The sequence below is a fragment of the Dermacentor albipictus genome, chromosome 3 (genome assembly GCF_038994185.2).
Source record: "Dermacentor albipictus isolate Rhodes 1998 colony chromosome 3, USDA_Dalb.pri_finalv2, whole genome shotgun sequence".
NCBI lineage: Eukaryota > Metazoa > Arthropoda > Arachnida > Ixodida > Ixodidae > Dermacentor > Dermacentor albipictus.
Window position 1 is genome coordinate 111,139,709 of NC_091823.1, and position 20,827 is coordinate 111,160,535.

A 20,827-nucleotide genomic window follows, 5' to 3' on the forward strand; every position below is an offset into this window, starting at 1 on the left:
GGGCGCATACACGTATCTGATGCACTCTTAAAACAGTTGCACCCTTTGGGTCGTGTGTTGCCACGCAACGATAATCGTCATCTCCCTTGCCTTCATTTCATGACTCTTTAACGCTGCGAGCCCGGTACCTCCAAGTCACGGACGGCACGCGCGTTATCGGCATGACAGAGTACCATCGACAACAAAGTAGCGAGCGCAGCGTTTTTCAAGAAACGCAAACGCAAGGAAGACAGATGGTTATTGTTGTGAGACACATATACACCCTAAAGGGTGCAACGGTTTAAGAGTGTGCGCTAAAACACACACACACACACACACACACACACACACACACACACACACACACACACACACACACACACACACACACACACACACACACACACACACACACACACACACGCACGCACACACACGCACACACACACACACACACACACACAAATTGCCTAAAGAGTTCTGCGCAACATGCAGCAGCTAAAACATATTTGTACTGGTCCTACCAGGAAGAGGGAGACCGCCGGTGGGAGTACGTTCTTCGGTGCTCGCGGCTGTAACGGGCTCCGTAACCATCGACGACTCTTCATCCCTTGGCGAACTTGTCGTCGTCGCCGTCCCCAAGTCTGTCGGCAACGAGCTGTCGGTCAGCGATGCCACCGTCGTCTCGTACAGACTGGTCGTGCTTTCGGCTCCGGCTGTGGTCTCGACCGCTGCCGGTGTTGTCGCTGTCCTCTCGGGAATCGCACTCGTGTCAACGGTGGTCAGCTCCTGCTCTGTCGGAGTCACCGTTGCAGAAGAAGTCGTGGTGGACGCGGAGCCAGTAGCAGTGAACGGTGCCTGCGTGGTTGTACCTGCTGTCGTCGTCTGGGCATCGGTCACAGTCGTGGCTGCCTCGGTGGTTGCTCCAAACGTGGGAGGCGTGACGGTAGAGGTCTCTGCGGTGGAACCCGCTTCCTCCGTCACAGCCGTCTCCGTAGACGGCAGGGCCGACGTCGACGGCACAGCCATCGTCGGGGCAGATGCGGTGGACGGAGCGCTGGTGACTGGAACGCCGGGAGCGGTACCGTCGGTACCGTCCGTCTGGTTGTAGTCGACGGTCGTGAGAGAGGCTTGACCCGTTACCGGAACACTCGTAGTGACTGAAGACTCGACGGAGCCGTGAAATGTAGACGTCAGGTCTGACACCGTGGTTACGCTTTCTGTCGTGACTCCAACCACCACGGGAGACTGCGTAGTCGCCATGGACTGGTCCCTTGTGCTGGCGGTGGCGACCGAGGTCGCGGTAGGCTCGGTGACTGTCGTCGATGGAGGTCGGGTCGGTTGCGTGGTTGGACTGGTGGTGGCGGAAGAAATGACTACGATTGGCGGCGACGATGGCGGTAATGACTGTTGGGTGGGTGGCGGGCTGGTCTCTCTTGGCTGCGGCGCACCCTCTAGCGTCGACGAGCCGGCGTACATGCTCGAACTGCTCGGATCGACGTGAACGGACTTTGGAGAGGACTTAGAATCACTCAGCAGGAACCCAGCTGCAAGCAATGCGAGAAACCCGAATAGCAAGCATAAGAGACAACAAATTTTGCAAGCTCTAAACGGCGGCCCGCATGGAAATTGGTAAACGAACAACGCTATACGAAACCACAAGTGCCCAAGAAGTGGCTAGGTGGTTTGAATAAATACTTGTGCATCATGGGCAAGCTTACTCTGCAGGCTAACAAGCACAATAAATTTCAAACGCGACCACTGCGGAAAATCTCAACTTGTCGACACAGTTGGCACGAGATGCCTTCTCCTTTAAACACGACACAAAACACAACACGAATTCGGCCCGCCACCACGGGCCGAATGCACAAAGCTTTTCGTTCGTAAGTGCTCTTTCGCATTAGCCAGCCGGCTTCGGTAATGATGTTCCAGCATCAGGATTGGCTGAAATTTATCTTACGAACAATTCTAGCGTAAGACCTTTTAGTGAATGCGGGCGTAGATGCTTAGAACAAAACAGTTTTATTTTCTCGGTGCAGCACGTCCTTGCAAATGCATCGTAATTTGAAAGTCATACCTTAAAGGGCAACTCCGGCGTTTCTTTAACCATATTAGGCTGTTGTCATTTTCAAACGGCATTGGCAGTCGTGTCACCGGTAAGGTGGTTCAGTTTGCTTAAAAATTCAATAATTTTAAATAACCAATAAACGCGATACCGAAACCGAAACGGGTACCTGCTTCGTGTGACTTCACGATGAGTCGATGACGTCAGACCCTACACTACCATAGTGTAAACACGAGCAACGCGTGCTAAACACGCAGTACACGTGGCGCTTACGTCAAAGGAGCGAAGCTGATGATGTCTCCTGATGCGACAGGGAGCTTTTACTAATTTTCCGAACAAGACAGCGGCGATTTCAGCGACGATTTCAGCGACAGTAGCGGTGTAGTCCCTGACGTAACAAACACAGGGCGGCCAGTAAAAAGTCACGAGCCGGGAAAGCAACCAATCTTTAAAATTCATTTTCGGGAAAACGAAATGACCTGCAGCCATATTGTTTGACATCGATAATCAGAATGCAAAAGACAACGTACATTAAAATTTTATTAAGATGAGTGGGCATCAAAAAATCCCCGGAGTTGCCCTTTCAGCTGCGGCAACACGTCACTCACCATCACCTTAAGTTTTATGGCATAATTTTTAACCGTCCGAATCACGCGGGAAAAGAACTTGTCATGCGGGAGAAATATCATAGCGGGTAGGTAGTTAAGCTATTGGGAACCGCGTTCAAACGCAGCAGTATCGTGCAGATGAAAGAGAGAGAGAGAGCAAATGATAAAGGAAAGGTAGGGAGGTTAACCAGGACTGAGCCCGGTTGGCTACCCTACACTGGGGAAAGGGAAAAGGGGACGGGAAGATTAAAAGAAGAAGAGAAAGTCCACTGGGGATATCGTTCGGTCACTCAGTCCGGATCACAGACGCTGACTCAGTCCAGTAGCCTTCAAATATCGCAGCAGAGCTTTTGTGGCCTTTTGTAGCTGCGATATGTGAGGCCATAGTCCCGTGCAGATGAAGATTATCAAAATTCAAAGGCTCTTTATTGCGCGCCATCAGGGCTGCACTGGAAAAGAGATATATATGCTCGAGTCTAAGGATTACGCAATGTCCACAACTACGTGGATTATTAAACTTGACGTGATACTTGTTGCGATACGAAACCTGTCGCATCGGCACATGTTAAATCAACGCAATAAAATAGGGTGTACTTACTTGCTGCTAACACTCCCACTAGAACAGCGATGCCTAAGATCATGAGTAGAAGACAGCAGAAGAACATGCGCTTCCACCCGGAACACACTTTTCTTTTCTCTTTCGTTAAATAAAGCTTTTCGCCGCTGTAAGAAATAGAGAGAAAGAAAGAAAGGAACGCATTAGGACACGCATTAATAATGGATGCCGCAGAGGTACGTTCATTAACAAACAGAAGTCTCAGTGGAATACATCAGCGGTAGTAACACATTAGCAGCAGCATTATTTGGCCCAATCACAGCGCGGTGAATGTAGCCAATAAGTCTGTGCTGAAATCTGATTAATAACTGGCAATAAACATATGAAAAGATGAATACCGCGTTCCTGAGGAACGCGGTTGTAGTCACAATATCAGGACGTTGCAAGCGACCGATAGCGGACACTTGTAATTCACGACCACTCTCAGAAAGAAAAAAAATAACCTAACTCTATAGTGTACACCTCAGCACGAATTATTTCGCTGTAACAGTTACGGACACTATTTTTTCAGGTGAAAACACGACACCTTGTATTTATATAATAGGCCCAATAAATCGTATACACCGAAATGGCGATTCGCGCAAATTAGTCGATGTTCGTGTTGAAGTTTACTGAAGCGTAGATTTTATAACACTTCCTGTTGTGGAATCTACGGTTAAAGAAAAAATAAGGAAAAAAAACTTTTCAAATATAGACAGGTGAACTGACCTATTTCATTTTCACGTTCTAATTTCCCCGTTGTATTTGCGCTTGAAAAAGAAAAGCTTCGCCTAAACAACAACACCCTTTACCGAAGAGCTAGCGAGAATGTTATTAGCGCACACTGCGACAGCCCACGTTCCCGCTCATACACTTCAGGAAAACTCAAACATCTGACTTACAAAGCGAATGTATTTGAGGTACCTGACAACGCGCATTGACGTGGAGGGCATCAAGGTATACTGAAACATGCAACACGAAATGTTAGCGCACTACGGCCGCACTCCTAAGTTCGTCGCGAAACGGGCAGTTCGTACACAGTGCGTTCGTTTGGCGCGGCGGACGTGAAGGTGCGGATGGATGCGTTGAGAGCGCAATTTCGTTTGGAGGTCTGTCGGGAGAGGAACGGAATTGAATACGGGGAAGTTATTCGGCATAAGGTGGTGCAGTGGTAGACAGAACCGAAGATGGCAGAAGAAATAACCTAAAAAAGAAAACGACTGCGCACGAGAGCGACGGAGCGCACGACAGTGCTCAGTCTCTCACTGCAGTCTCTCAGGTCGTCAAGAAGTGCGACCACGCGGTCAGCGCCTTGTGTGCTCAGGAGAGTCTGGGTCGTGTGCCTGGACAGTTACAAAACTCCGACGGAGCAAGGGAGTGTGGCACGATAGCCGTGAGGTGAGACAACTCTAACATGATGGCGCGAAAATTGCGAAAAGATGAATCGATGACTGAACGTTGCGCACGATCGAAAGTTGCAAGCATACAGTGCAGGCTTTATATTTTGCATTTTCAATGGTAATTGCACTAAACTTGAAATGTATTTGTGTGCATACATTTAAATGTATGAACAGTCTTGTTTCTATGCTGCTATCTCGTGTTTTTTTGAATGTAGTTTTTTATACGCTACGTATGCGTTTAAAACGCATTTATATTACTTTTGCCCCCGAAGCACATTACATGATGTACGTGTTTCTTTCTTTCCTTTCTCCCTCTTCCTCTTTCGTTTTGCCGTGCTGAGAGCTGCGTCACCTGGAGGGCGGGATTTTTGCACGTTATGAGGTATTTCTTTGGCATTCACGCCAATACCCCTGACACATATGCATGTATTTGTTGTCAAAATAAACTTCCATTGTAAACGGCTCTTGAAAGTTGCTCACCATTTTCTTTCTTCGTATGATTATCGTGATCGTTGTTTCGTTTGGCAAACCTAATATTAATAAAGTTCGAACGGTTTTCTCTACAATTTGCATATTAGATAGAAGCCCGCTGTCACGCGAAGTGGTGTGGTAGAAACTTATCTCAGTAATATGCTTTCTGTGATCTGCCAAACAGCGATGAAATTAACTATGGGCGCAGTGCCATGCGTAAGCCATGGTGCCTGTGATCGTCGCGGTGGTGGATTTCGTTTGCCGATGGGCAACCCCGACTGAAAATAACGACGCACGAGTACGAAAAAGAAGAAGGCACAATGTCGGCCTTTAGCCATCTTATTTTAGATCGTTATTTTTTTTTAGTGCCCCTCATAATCGCTTGTGCGCAAACCACCCGATTTCTAGTAGGTATATATGTTTCCACAGTCGATACGCTCCGCTATAGGACGGCCAATGGACAATTCGCCTTTGCGTCCAAGTAACTTTCGCCGGTCTTATTTACGTCATTAGACATCATCTCCCGGGACTCTTACTTTTTTTGTTCGACACGTACGCGTCGGCACAATGCGAGACGAACGCGGTAATCACCGCAAAAGCAGCATAAAAGATCTGGACAGCCCCAAGAATACGCCGAACTGATCGTTTCCTTCGCGACGTCGTAAGGAATACGCAGAAGCGGCAGGAAAGAAAGAAAGTGAACGGTAAGATTCGCCTCCGCTCTCGCTGCTTCTCCCTTTCAGAACAACGCGCTATAATATACGAGCTCTCCTCGGAGCTCCTTTGGGAGGGCCACGCGGCCACGACAACAATAACAGCCGCGGCCGCAGCGGACGAGGAATGGCCGCGGCTGCTCGCACGAGGAACAAGGTAGTGCCGCCGTGCATCGGCATGCATCGCGAATCTGTCAAGCGAGCGTGCCAAGTCGGCGAAGCGTGCAGCGTGGACATTTTACTTCACTGCTCACGTCACAACGACCTCAGCGGGAGAGGAGGGTCTCTCGAAGGGAGGAGCAGAAGGCATCCCGAGCTGGATGAGACAACGTGACGGGGTGGCGGAGGTGGGGGGGGACGAAAAAAATAAATGTGGATAAAAAGGAGTGGGAAGAAGCAGCGAACAGGGGGCGAGCTCTGCCAGAAAAGCGGTGTGCGATTGCAGTCGCCGCCGCTAAGAAAAAAAAAAAAGAAAAAGAAAGATGAAGAAAATAACGAAATGGAAGGGAAGAGCCAGTCGAACCTCGGCGGCCTTGGCTCCCTTGCGACTGAACACGGCCGGCGAAGGTGGTGGCGCGCGACGGGATCAAGCGTGCCGCCCCCTTTCGTGCTTCGCACCTTGCAGAAAAATCTCATTGCACGCGAGGGAAGAATGATGCCGTTCGTGGAGGGCGCCGTTACTTCGGAGCAAAGTGCAAGCTCGACCGACGCGCCGCCTTCGCGACAACGCCGGTGGACTTCTTTTTTTTTTTTGTGCAGTGTGTAGTAGACAATCTCTCGCAGCGGTATGGCCCATCATTACGAGACGAGACAGTAGACATCTATACGATTGCGTGACGCAGCATGACGTCAGAGCTTTGGGTAGTTCCCAGTGCTTGGACACAAACTGGGAGGCTCTTGAATTGGTTTTTTCGCAGTAAGTGAAGTGTTGCTGTGCCGCGAGCAATCGCGTACTTGATGGGACAAAGATTCAAAGCTTTCGAAACATTGAGGCTTGCGTTGTGGCTAGTTGGAATAGAGTTGTTGCGAAATAGCGCGGCGTAATTTCGGTATACGATTCGTTTCCATTTTGTCTTGTTTTCCATTCTAAATCTGCGCAGATCTGTTTCGCACCAACGCTTTAGAATAGGCTTGCTGCAATGGCAATGCTGTCGTTGCGAGTGTACTTCCCGCGTGACCGGCTGCAGTGCCGTTCATTTGAAATGAGTTACATCAGCGTTTGCACAGCACAAGGTCTTCTCGGGAGGTATTACGTACTGCAAATAGCGTATATCAGATGTCACGTTGCAAAAGAGTCCGTTACGTGAGAACACAGATGTTTCGTTAGGTCGTTGAAGTTATGTTGGACCACTGCTTTGAGCGGTTTAATCACAGGCTTTGTTGATATCACGAGGATCACAAGAAGCATTTCGCACTTGTGGAGCTGTGTCCACATTGACTAATACATCTACCTCACTATATCTGTAAACGCTGTCAAGGAAAGCGGCTCCCGCCCTGACAAAGACAAATCCCCTTGTCGAAGCGTTGGCTATAGTGACATCACTGATTCCACCATTGTCTATCAATTTAACTCTCCGTATTCCTGCGTGCCCCTGTTTTGTTCAATGGTAAGCCAACGTTATATCCTGTGTTCTCCTGATTTCGTACTAGCCGCGATGTGCTAGCTCTCGCCAAGCATCAACGTATTAGATTCCAAGTCAAGATTTGAAAGCAAGAGAGAGCCAGGGAAGGAAATGCAGGAAGATCAATCAAACGCACGTCCGATTTGCTGCCCTAAGCATGGGGAAGGGGGCCTGTATTCAAGATCAATCACGTTGGCAAAAGTACTTCGACCGCGTCTACATACACCTCAAAGTCACAACAAGCTCAGAAAGCGATACGCGCTTTACTGAAGCTCCTGAGGTCGTTAAACCTCAGTGAGCGACTGTAGTTTCGATGGTGCACCTCCGGACGAAGTGGCACCCTCGGCTTTGTCTCTCTTTTCATGCACCCCCCCCCCCAAAAAAAAAAAGAAAAAGACAAGGTGTAACTCCCGCACTCGCCGTCTGTGCCGGCGAGTGTCGCACTCACCGGAGGAACTTTTTGTGCGTGTTGACGGGGATGAAATACTCCTCGAACATCTTGGTGCCGGCGTCTCCGGCGGCCGCCGTGCTGCTGCTCGTCAGGGGACTAGAGACCGGCCGCACGCCCTCGGAGCCGCCGTTGGCCAGCCCTCCCATCAGGGCCTCCTGCGCCTTGGCCGAGTCCGCGAACACGTCCAGCGCGACCACGTCGCCGTTGCGGTGCTGCAGGGACTTGCGCGCGCGCGCCGTGTCGTAGTTGATGACCGCGTCGTCCGGAATCTGGATCCGGTGGTGGTTGAGGATCTTGCCGTTCGGCTGCGGCTGCTGGTTGACGGCGTTCTTCTCCTCCTCGAGGCTCTTCTGCTGACTGCTCCTGCGCAGGTTGTTGCGCTCGTCCTCCTCATCGCCGTGGCCGAAGGCCGGGTTCACGACCCCGTCGTGCGCTGCTGCCGGCGGAGCGCCGACGGTCAGCGTGTTGTCCGTTAGCGACTCCATCGCGTCGTCGGACGAAGCGGACAGGTCGTTAGTCAGCTGCTGATCGTCATGACGCATCTCCTGCGGAAAAGAAAGGGAGAGAGAGAAAAGAAAACAAGGTTTGAGACGCTCAAGTGGAACTTGCCGGAGAAGCGGACACATTCAAAAGACACACATGTGCAGCTGTCGCACGAAGCTTAGAAGTCACTGTATACGAGATACGACTGTAGCAGAGCTCCGCGGAGTGACGCTAGGAAACCCATCGTAGTGAGGAAAAATGTTCCTCTCGACCTCTAGAGCTTCGGAATACGGAAGATACCGCAGGAACACCAGCACACGTATACGCCCCATTGACAGCTGCTGTCTTGACAGCAAGGGCTTCAGAAATTTCGCATAAACTGTATGCCTTTGCCGCACATGTTGCTCGACTTCCATGTAAGCGCAACTGGAGCTCAGTTTCACATTGCCTCACAGAATATCTAAAGAGGGCAACTTGTTGGCGAAGCGTTGTGTAAGCGTCAATACTACTAAGTTCTATTTTAACCTTTCGAACTGATCATTCTACTCAAACGAGCTATTATAGCGCCGGGTTGTAGTTTTACGGAAGTAGTATACTGGCCATGTGGACGAAAATGGCCTCAGCTTTCTCCTACTGCGGAAGCTTGACATGGCAAAATTTCTGATAAAAGAATGATTTAATCGTGCCTACACGAAGAAGCGGGAGCGTATGGGGTTGTTGATTGTGTGTGAGCACTGCAAAGTTCAAGTACTATAGTTATTGAGCTTAGGTAACCCTTGCTCCATTTTTTTTACAGAACACATAAAACTTGCATGCAGAATCTGACGGTGTTCAAGTTACCGAAGCAAGAGACACTTTCAAATTAGGTGAAATATTATTTAGTTCGTCATTGGTGTAAATTACAAAGTAGTGGTAGGCAACATCTTGTGAGATTTGGCTGTCGGATCTGCCCCTCGCTTTCCATTTCCTGTTAACTGTATATATGTGTTCAAAACAACTGAATGGAAGCAATAATAATCAAGTACACTTTTCTTTTACACGAGCTACTTACCTAATGCCATGTCATTATTTACGGGAGAACATCAACAAATACAGCGTGCGAAGCTGCTGATCACAACCAAGGATGGCAATCGTCTATCCGAACTATTGGTTCTTTTCAAACACTCTGTAGTGGACGACTCATGGCAAGGTAGGCACGATTTCGTGAAATCTTAGAAGAAAGAACGTGATCCTCTTTGAGGCGGCTGAGATGCTAGGAACGCATACCATTTCACTTGCAATCCAACCAAACCACGAGCAAGGTCATCACCACATCAGAGAAACGACAGCAAACTCTGGATGTGAAAGCAATGGATGTCGAAGCAATGACACGAACAACTCCCTCGGACACGAAGAACTGTAATATATAGCGTACGGCGCAAAAACTGGGGCGCTTACAATGACGTCACAGCGACGTCATCGACGTGTCCTGGACTCCGTATATACAACTGCTGCAGACAACGCCACGCTCTTGGGTAATTGAGCTGTCTTTCCTTGTTTCGTCTCTTCGGTCAAAAACCCTGACGTCACCTCTGTTTCTAGGCCGCAGGTAACTATCGCATGGGTCAACGCGACGGCGCTATGTCATTTGTGGTAACTGGTGTGTTAGCAGGCCCAGCTCAGTGGTACGCTTTGCGTTCCCGGATTATCAGGAGTGAGTTGCTCGAAGAAGAGCAAAAGATAACTGTTGCATAAGCTGCTGAAAGAAGCTGCTTTTCTGTTCTTGCTTGTTAGTGCTTCTATTATTGGAACTGCCACAGACAATCACAGCCACGTGTATACAATTAGCAACGAGAAATGTATGACTTAATTTGAGCCTCGATGGCACAGAATGGCTGGAGGAGAGGCGGGTGCAATTTTTCATGTTCGGTTCTCGAAACATTATACCTTCTTTTCTTTATTTTTTGAAGCATTCATTTCCTGGTATTAAGCATCTTGCTCGCTGACTGACGTTAGCGGTGCTGACATTTAGAAAAAATGTTTTAGCTATCACGAATTGTGGCTTATGCAGAAAATTGATTGAGACGATGGGTTATTGACTACGGCATGGATTTTGCCACTACATATGGTTTTACCGCCACATATGATTTCCAGTGTTGATATAACCTGCTAGTCTATATCGTGTAATGATCATCGCAAACACTGTACAGTCAAGCACGTAATAAGAAACTGTAGCGTGTAGTTGAGCTGTAAAGTCGATAGTTGAGCGAGTTGGTATGCACTGAACACTGAGGTATGAACACTGAGGTGGTGGGGGGAGGGCATCGCACAAAGCTTAAACACTTCCATTTCTTTGTGATACCCCCTTCAGTATACAGTTGACCTGCGCTTGTACCCAAAGTAGACTGCAACATCTCAAGAGTCTCACTGCAATGGATGTTGCACGAAGTTTCCGCTCTGTCTGTCTCTCTCGCCCCCTTACACTTTCTTCTTTAGAATGAACAAAGCGAAACCAAGCAACCTTGGTACTCAACACTTCATTTTCATCACAACAAAGAAGCTGAAGCAAGGCAGGTGACGGGTGACGTACAAGGGCAGGTGGCTTAACGACCGCATCAAAGTCACCTCGGCAATGCGAGCACGCATTTTAAGACAGGGTCAGATTACAAGTACGCGATAGAACTCTCTATGGTCACGTGGGAAAAACTGCCTCATAAGATTATGGCTGCATTTTTCTGTGCAAGGAAGACAGCAACAAAACAGACACAGAGAGAGAAAGCATAAGCAGAAGGTTCGGGATAAACAAGTTTTCCACGTACATAGGCAACTAGCAGGTTTCACAAGAGCATTCTAGAAAGCGTTCCACTCCTTCTGAGCGACAGCTCTTCAACTGTTGCATACTTGACTCTTATCGGAACTCTCCGCAACTCCTGTGTCAGCGAACAAGATTAACTACAGCGAGAAATTCCAAGAACAGGCGCCACACGGACACGGGTGCTGCGGGCTTCGTACAGGGGACGCACCCTCAACTTTTTTGTAGTAAGTTATTCCCTACTCGCGGTCCTCTCGGACGTTCAACTGCAGTGAGCGAAGTGTCCCGCTCTACAAGCGCCCCCCCCTCCCCCCTCCCCATCCATCTCCCGATCCCTTCAGCGCCCTCTTCTAAACCTTCAGCGTCCGCTTCCACAAAGCCAGTTTCCAGAAGTATTTACACATAGGAGAACAAAGCGTGGCACGCAGCAGTCATTGGAATTCCTTTCCAAACGAAGTTGAAAAGGACCCACACTTTCTGGGAACATCCATGGCAGGCAGCGACCGCAAGGCAACGCACCTACGCACATTTCTAACCGCGTAAAATAACGTAAAAAAAAAGGGGGGGGGGAGGCCGTGTCTTTTATCGCGAGGACTGTGCGCCGGCTTTCAAAGGGTGAAGTCGATGTCTTCGTAGTTCCGGCGCAGCCTCCTTTGATGCTCGCGTGATTGCTCGACGAATCCGCGCGTTCTCTCTCCCTCTGAACACGATCGTATCTGACAAGAGCACTGCAGCAGCAGCAGCACGCTGCCGCTTCACCGCTCGCGCGGCAGAGATAGCTCCATCAGCGGGGCGCCCAGCGCATTACACATACAAGTGGTACATGGTGCGTACACGCACACACACACACGCACTGAGTGTCGGGCGCATTGTGACCCGTACGTGGCCCCCGAGGTGGTTTTCCCAGACGGGGCCATGCCCTTCTCGGCAAACAGGCGCCGCCGTAAGGCAGCGCACGCTCAAGAGGCGAACGAGAAAGGCTGCATGCGGTGGCGGGGTTCTCTGTCGAGGGTTGTTGGCTGCTCGTTTTCGCCCAAGTGCCGCATCCGCCATGATTGTAAGACACAGGGCGCGCTTCTCGTTGCAACAGGGGATGCGGGACGAACTTTGGAAAGCTTTCGCAAGTACCGAACCGATTTCTGTGGACTGCCTGCTTTCGCTAGTAGTTTTTATATGTTCGCTCTCCCTATATTGACTGGCATTCGTTCTTACGGACCAGTCGAGCGTAAGAACTGCTTTGCGAATGTGAGCCCAGGCTTTTATGACCTGAGCGAAAAATTCGTAGAAGGATGCAGAGCTAATGTTTTTGTTTCTTTATCTTTATTTATTTGCTTGCGACGCCGCGAATGGAACAATCTGTTGGTGCAAGTGTTAAGACAAGGCGAAATGACGCTGAATTAAGTTCGCAAGCGAACATTGCTATTTCTTTGCATGAAAAGGAGAAGAAAGGCAGCCGGCACTACCCATTGTGCCGACCTTTTCTTACGCACGTCTGACAAAAACAAATGTGGTGCGTTTCTCCACTTCGCTTACAAGAATCGATAGAAGTATTCGTCTTATGACTGTTTCCAAATACTTTCTTTCTAGTTTTGCTTTAATTTTCCTGAAGAGCGAAAAGAATAATAATAAGAAGAAAGAAGAAAAAACCTACAGCAAGGCTGGAAGAACAAGGCCTAGCCTGCTAAGTAGTCAGCATACATGGTGAGAACAGCATCGTTTCAGGAACCTATACGACACGCAATCCATGCCTAAGCATGTTCATTACGTACGGCCATGCCTACGCTTAGCCATTCCTATTGGCTAAGGAGCCATGCAACTTCCACAGTGCTGCGAACGACTTGTGAGGTGGATAATAACTAATATTGATGCAATGCACCAGCGTATCAACTGCCAATGTTAATTTTGCTTCATCGATGTTAATTAATAAATCACAAAAAAAAAACAAGCAATACATCGCAGCTAGCGTTAGAGTTATCGTTCCATAAAGTAACAGCGCGACTGTTTATATAAAAGTCAATTTGTGCGCTGCTGTAAATGTTGCAGGACTTTTGTTACGAGCGCATGTTTGAAAGGGTCATCGTTTCTAGGATTTAATAAAAAATAATGTCGCAAATATGAATAGAACAGTCAGAAAAAAATGGCAACAAAACTAATCTCACAATGACTGTCGACGGTAATGCGATCGAGCAATGTAGCGACAGACCTGAAGTCACGGTCATTTAACACGCGTAGTGGTAATTCTGAGACTGCCATTGCTTCCGCTAGATGCCACATACTTTGGTATCGTCCCACTTTACAATGACACCAACTTGCCAAGTTCGCCCGTGAGCGTCGAGGCTTGAAGACGCCTGTATCACGCCGACGCCCTGATGACGGAATGACGAAGAAGAAATGATGTCAATGGAAAGACATGGGTGCACAACAACAAGGGCATGATGACAATTAACTGTGGATTCTTAAGTTATGACTACGGTATAACGACGCCAACGACATAGGAGAGCGAGACGATGAAGACTGTGTCGACGATGGTATGACGTCGACCGGATGAAGTGGGAATGGAAACGATGGCACTACGATTACGGCACGACGACCACAGTAGGACAGCGGACGCACGATAGCTCGTGAGACGACGATGAGACGGCGACGGTGGCATAATAATCACGATTGAATGACGACAGCATGATTGCGATGGAATGAAGAACAAGGAATGACGTCGATGCATTGATGAAGGTGGTATGACGACAACGGTATGACGACGACGGCGTCACGTGACGACGACGTCATCACAAGAGCCAGATGTCGAAGTTACAATGGTGACGATGGAACAACTGCGACGGCAACCCGACGACGCTAAGACGGCGACTGTATGACGACGTTTCGGTGACGACAGCATGACGAGAGTAATATCACGATGCTGGAATGACGACAATCGAACAGCCATGACGGCATCACGGCCAGAGAGAGTGTGTGTGTGTGAGAGAGAGAGAGAGACAGACAGACAGACAGACAGACAGACAGACAGACAGACAGACAGACAGATAGATAGATAGATAGATAGATAGATAGATAGATAGATAGATAGATAGATAGATAGATAGATAGATAGATAGATAGATTCAGAACGGCTGAAGTAGGCAAATAATGCTCTTCGCATTAAAAAACTTAAAGCCATCATAAGCTGCGGGAACGCGGGAAAGGAATCGCAACACTCACGCGTGCTCACAGGTTGTACTTCTTTCTCGGTATCCAGTTTTGCGCAGTATTCAATTGCTTCAGTCACTCACCGGCTTGCGTGGGAAATGAGCTATTGCTTGTTGGAGGGTGCGACTTGCGAAGTGGTCTATATGAATTAGGTCGTAGTGGAGGAATCCGTAATGCTTTCGGCAAGTTTGTACTCTTCAACGTGCACATAAGCATAAGTAGCAAAGCCTGTTTTCGCATTTCGTGCCTGCCGGATAGCGGCCGCCGCGACCGAGGACGCCTCAAGCTCAGCAATAGAACGTCGTAGCACACCGCGGCGGGTGCGAAAGTGAAGAGAGAAGCGGTTCCTTGGAAAGGTTGGCGCCGTCTTTCGCAACCCTTGAGAGAGCACGGCTCAGCGCGGTAAGTGAGGACAAATAGCAGCTCAGAAAGATTACTCCTTTCTCTCTCTCTCTTTGAGAGCGCCTTCTCATCGCGTGCCTTCCCCGACTTTTAGCGAGTGCGGGAGCTGGCGCTGACGCGACAATGCTAATCCGGCGTGGACGTGCGCCTGAGCCTCGTCAATCTTGTAGGGACCGGAGCGCCGTGTTGAAAGTGAGCATACCAGCGCTTTCTTGGAACGGAAGTTCCCGAAGTCGTGCTGTATTCGTGTTACCGTGCGTGGTGAGACCTTCTTTGGGGAATGTGCTCGCTAGTCGAGTTACACACTGAAAAAACAACCGGAAGAACACGGGCGAGCGAGTGTCCCTTGCGAACGCAATGTATATTGTTTCGTAGATCTTCGAACGAGACGAGAACGAGACATCTGCGAGACATTGCACATTGCGAACGCAATGTGCAATGTCTCGTAGATCTTCAAGACAGCAAGCTGTCTTGAAGATCTCTGAGAGCGGTCGATAATGTTTTGGCAAGCAGAGATCGTGTCATGGCACAGGTGCTACTGCTCGCCGTCACCCTCTGTAATAATATATTCAGGAAAGCTTTCCGTACGCACACTGAAGGAGGAAAGAAGGTGTGCTAGGATATGCAGGTAAGTTAACGAGAGCTGGTTGCCGCTTTAGTGAGCGGCGCGGGGGAACAAACAACGTAGCTAGAGGGCAGGAAAAAAAAAAGCGTGCTGTGCGCTCACGAGAGGCAACGCGTTGTGCACCGTTACCTCGCGCGAACCACCTTACTGGTTTTTCACACATTAGGTCTGCACTTGGGGTTTGCTAGAGACGACATTAGAAGACGGCCCCAAGCTCACTGTTTCAGTACCGGAAGTTGTTCGGCGCGCGCGCACGCACGCACGCACGCACACCCCCCCCCCCCACACACACACAAACACGCACGCACACGCACGCACGCACCTGTGTACATGCTAGATTCTCGTGCGCATTGCATATGCATTTCTTAGCGGGCTCAGTTGCACCTGCCGTAATGATAGCCAAGACTGCTTCTAAACATTTTGTTTATGTACTACTCAATAATAATAATAATAATAATAATAATACAGAAGAATCCTGTTTCTGGCACAATAATCTCAACACTAGTATGATAAAACATGGTGCATGATCGTGTAGCGAGTTTGGGCAGAGGTGGGAGGGGGCAAGTTTTTCTTTTGATTCATCGTTTTGCTTGCTCTTCTTTCTTTCTCTTTTTTTGCGCTCCGGTGCAAGTAGGCATTGAACCGGCGACTTCGCGTTTAAGCAACAGAGGCCCACGTAGCCGCCGAACCACCGCTATGTGGTCACCGAGCCCCCGAGAAGACTTGCGGAAAATACAGCAGCCTTCAGCGCGCAAAGTCCGCTGAGGCCATCGAAGATGAGAAATGGCGGAGGAGGAGGAGGAGGAGGAGGAGGAGGAGGTGGTGCGGCTGCGGCGGATGCACAGCCGCACCGCCACGGTACGCCTGCAGGTCGCCACCCGGCGCTCAGGGGGGCGCCCGAATGCCAAGGACCCCGGCGCGCGTCCGCACGGCTGCTGCCCCTCACGGCAGCAAGAGGCCAACATCGCGACCTTCCCGCGTCCTTGCGAGGTCAACCTCTGCCGCCGCCGCCGCAGCAGCAGGCGCCGCCGCCGGCGGCAGCTGGTACTCCTGCGCGGTAACCGTGAGCCGCACGCAGATTCACTCCCGCGTGTGTAACGTTTACGTCCCAGACCGCAAATTAAGCCTTCGTAATGACCAGCGGGGAAGTCGGACTATCAATAAGCGAGCACTGGGGGGAGTCTGGCTGCCCGCAGTGTGCAATCAGTCCCGGTCGTAAAGGGTTTTAGCGTTCATTGCCAGTGGTAATTGATCAATTACTTCGTCGCGAAGAAGGGGCGACCCAGTTCTATCTCTCTGCAGTGTAGATAGGCCAGGATCATCCTTGCTTCTGTCGTGCCTTGGCACGCAGTTTCTGTCGGTCGGGTTGTGGTTGCGGAGAAGCACTGAAACAAACTTTGCGCAACTTCTCGGCTGCGAGCGTGCATTTCTTCGGCTGATGCTGCGAAGTGTAGCTTGAGCAGATCCTCCTCATGGAACTTGAACGAAGGATAGTTGAAGGTGGTAGTCGCTTGCCTTTAATCATGAAAGATTACTACCATGTAACTACAATTAGCTGGAAAGGGCGCGGGTTACAACGTATGCTGGCGGGATCACCACCGGTTGTTCTTACACCAGCTGAATTCCTTGACCCGTCGATGGTATTTGGTGTGCCAATGGGTTTCCACACCAAACGCGCCATTGGAGGGCTGCTATCCCTACCCGAAACCGAACCTATGCAGCTCTGTGGGTTTCTTTAACACCAGTCACGACTCTTTGACAGACCTGACGCAACTGTCAAATGGCATGAGATGTACAGAAGTAATGGGACGTCATAAAGACGTGCAACAGTTACCGCGAGTGCAAACTGAAGATGACTTCGCATAACCGCAACTAAGTATAATACTTTGTTCTAGTAGAAGCAGTCTGTTCTGCTGTTGGATGGACGTTTATTGCAGAAGTAGGTCTCACTTCTATATCAACATCTTTCATAACAAAGGCAAGAGCGTAACTGAAAATTGCGAGGAAAAGAGCGCGTTCGCGGATGTTTTCTCGCGTGCGTTTAGCGTGCGTGATACAGCAGCGAAAAAAAATATCGCAATAAACTCGATTAGCTTAACCGTAGTTATTTGCTTTATAAGCTTGGGGATGGCTGGCATAGCAATACGACAAAGCATGAAACGCGTCTTTGCCTCGTTCCAGTAACCGAAGAAAATAAATCGTCTGAAGTCTGACCGATTTGTTCATTCACCATAAAGCGAAACTACTTTGCTGGCCACTGACAAAATTGAAGCCAAACCGAGACGCCCGGATGAGAGCTCTATACGTGCAAAGCACCACACTCTACGCAGCGCGCACTCTTAAACTTGATCCACGCAAACTAGACCGAATATGTGGAACGCTATTTTTGTAAGTATGTGCGCTTACTTAGCAGAACCTATGTTAATGAGATTAAGCTTGTAGCAAAGCGCATGCGCTGTGTGGAGTGCGAGTTATGCTGCCTGACTTGCACGTAAGTGCGTCGTACACACTTCAAACTTATAAAGCGTTGTGGTGTGCCAGCCACGTGCATGACGACGCTCGCCGTCCTGTACAACGCGTCGACACGGATGCGAAAGGAACGACGACGTTCATATCTTCTAGCCAGATAGATATTCCCAGTTCCTCCGGCTTCATGACGACAGCAATAAACACGGGGTACTGAGCCCCGTGTTTACTACAGTATTTATTAAGGTAATCGCAAATAGAATCAGGAACACGTTAGGCTTCAGTCAGCCAAAGGACCAGGCAGGATTTCGTAAATTCTACTCAACAATAGACCATATTCACACTTTCGATGAGGTGATAGAGACATGTGCGGAATATAACCAACCCTTATATATAGCCTTCATTGATGACGAGAAAACATTTGATTCACTCGAAACCTCAGCAGTCATGCAGGCGTTGCGGAATCAGGGTGTAGACGAGCCGTATGTAAAAATACTGAAAGATATCTATAGCGGCTCCACAGCGACCGTAGTACTCCATAAAGGAAGCAGCAAAATTCCGATAAAGAAGGGCGTCAGGCAGGGATATACGATCTCTCCAATGGTGCTCACAGCGTGTTTACAGGAGATATTCAGATACCTGGATTGGGAAGAATTGGGGATAAGAGTTAATGGAGAATACCTTAGTAACTTGCGAATCGCCGATGATATTGCCGTGCTTAGTAACTCAGGAGACCAATCGCGATGCATGCTCACTGACCAGGAAAGGCAAAGCAGAAGGGTGGGTCTAAAAATCAATCTGCAGAAAACTAAAGTAATGCTTAACAGTCTCGGAAGACAACAGCAGTTTACGATAGGTAGCGAGGCACAGGAAGTGGTCAGGGAATACATCTACTTAGGGCAGGTAGTGACCGCGGATCCTGATCATGAGACTGAAATAATCAGAAGAATAAGAATGCTGGGGTGTACTTGGCAGGCATTCCCAGATCATGAACAGCAGGTTGCCATTACCCCTCAAGAGAAAAGTATATAATAGCTGTGTCTTACCAGTACTCACCTACGGTGCAGAAACCTGGAGGCTTACGAAAAGGGTTCTACTCAAATTGAGGACGACGCAACGAGCTATATAAAGAAGAATGATGGGTGTAACGTTAAAGTGGGGATAAGAAGAGAGCATATTGGGTGTGGGAACAAACGTGGGTTAATGACATCTTAGTTGAAATCAAGAAAAAGAAATGGGCAGGGCATGTAATGAGGAGGGAAGATGACCGATAGTCATTAAGGGTTACGGACTGGATTCCAAGAGAAGGGAAGGGTAGCAGGGGGCCGCAGAAAGTCAGGTGGGCGGATGAGATTAGAAAGTTTGCAGGGGCGACACGGCCACAATTAGCACATGACCGGGGTTGTTGGAAGAGCATGGGAGAGGCCTTTGCGCTGCAGCGGGCGTAGCTGGGCTGCTGCTGATGATGACTCAGCCCCAGGTGCACTGAGCCTCGCGCACGTCCCACGCAGCCACGGCTGTTCAATCATGCGCGGGCACACCGACACGCACTGGTATACGGTAGCAGCCACATAGGCGGTGACGTGCAGTTAAAAGAAAATCATCTGCATTGGCAGCGACCACGTAAGCAAGTATTGCGTGTTTACACCTGCCTCCTCCTGTGCCATGAGAGAGAGTTTTTCATTCCTCTGTATACCATGCTGGAAATCGTGTAACTGCGAAGTGAACGGGACTCCAGGAAAGCCACTTGCACAGGGGTTCCTTCGAGCATTGCTTTTCAGTGGGCCAGCGACAAACCTTTCGTTTGCTCCTATATATATGCTGTAATATGCTGTATGTGCTTAAACTGCACACTTTTTCAAAGGACGGTTCAGGGCTACAGTTAATTGAATGTACTGCTGTTCGCTATCTGCAGGAAGCACGCACCGTTAGTACACAAGAGAACGCGTGGGAAAGCGCCGCGTACTCGGGTCGGATTTGCGAAGGAAGCAGCGCTTAACGCTACGTACCTTGACTCAGCTGTATCACTATGGCGCTGGAGGCAGACGGAGCCAGTGAATCCTGGTAAACTCTCCGTGTTTGTTGGAAACGAAGCGTACAGCGTCCTGGACAATACTACTGCCTTGTATGAATAAGCGTCCGGCTCACGGCGGAGCGCCAAAAGAAGACTAGACACGTCTTTTCGGAAAACACACACTGCCTTTGCGTACGCGAGTGGAGGTTAAAAAAACAGAAACAAAACTTTTCCAACGCCTCAACTTTACCTGACACTCACTTCAAGTGAGCACCGGAACTGCCCGCACAATTCTTCGATCAGATATCTTTCTGTACTGGCGAACAAGCTGATCGACCGTGCTTACTTAACCGAAACCGGTACGTATTAGTTTCCTTCCCCTCTATTCGCCTCTCTCTGTCTCTCCGCACCAGCTGTCAACGAGTCCGTATTTTACCCGCTTTGCATACGCTACGAGAAGCGCGACGACGCGTGATGTAGTAAGTGCTACACACACCTCCGCTTACATGCAAAGGGACCCCCCGCCGACAGCAGAGCTCAGATTCGCCGGACGATTTCGCTTTCTCCGATTCGCACACACACAAAAAAAGTCCATCTCGGCAAAGGCACCGTCATCGTCCACGCAGTGCATACGGCCAGGGATGAGCGATCCTCCCGTCGATTTCACCCGTGTCAGACGAAATTGCCCGCGCCTAACAAAGCGTGAGACAACTGCGCTCGTTTTCCCAAGTTACCGCGGCATGACCGTCGGGCAAACACACGCGCACCGCGCCAAGAAGACGCGCGCGAGAACGAATGTGCGCTGGAGACGCCGCGCGCTTGGCAGGTGTCCACGAGGCAGCGTGGCGTCATCGCAGGAGTGGGTAAACGCTTTCGCCCGTCAGCGCTGAAATAAAGCTTCCCAGTAAGCCGAAAAGTACGAAGCAGGCGAGCAAGTGGAG

General features: G+C 49.5%; 1 protein-coding gene across 5 annotated transcripts in view; it reads right to left on the reverse strand.

Moving 5' to 3' along the window:
• LOC135908469 (serine-rich adhesin for platelets-like) overlaps positions 1-20,827 on the reverse strand; it is a 267,051-nt gene that overhangs the window by 38,863 nt on the left and 207,361 nt on the right. For all 5 annotated transcript variants that reach the window (XM_065440246.1, XM_065440242.1, XM_065440241.1 and 2 more), the window contains 3 exons: positions 7,902-8,449; positions 3,251-3,375; positions 504-1,526 (listed from right to left, as the gene is read on the reverse strand). In XM_065440246.1, the coding sequence (XP_065296318.1) occupies positions 504-1,526; positions 3,251-3,375; positions 7,902-8,449 (1,696 nt within the window). The remainder of the gene's footprint in view (positions 1-503; positions 1,527-3,250; positions 3,376-7,901; positions 8,450-20,827) is intronic.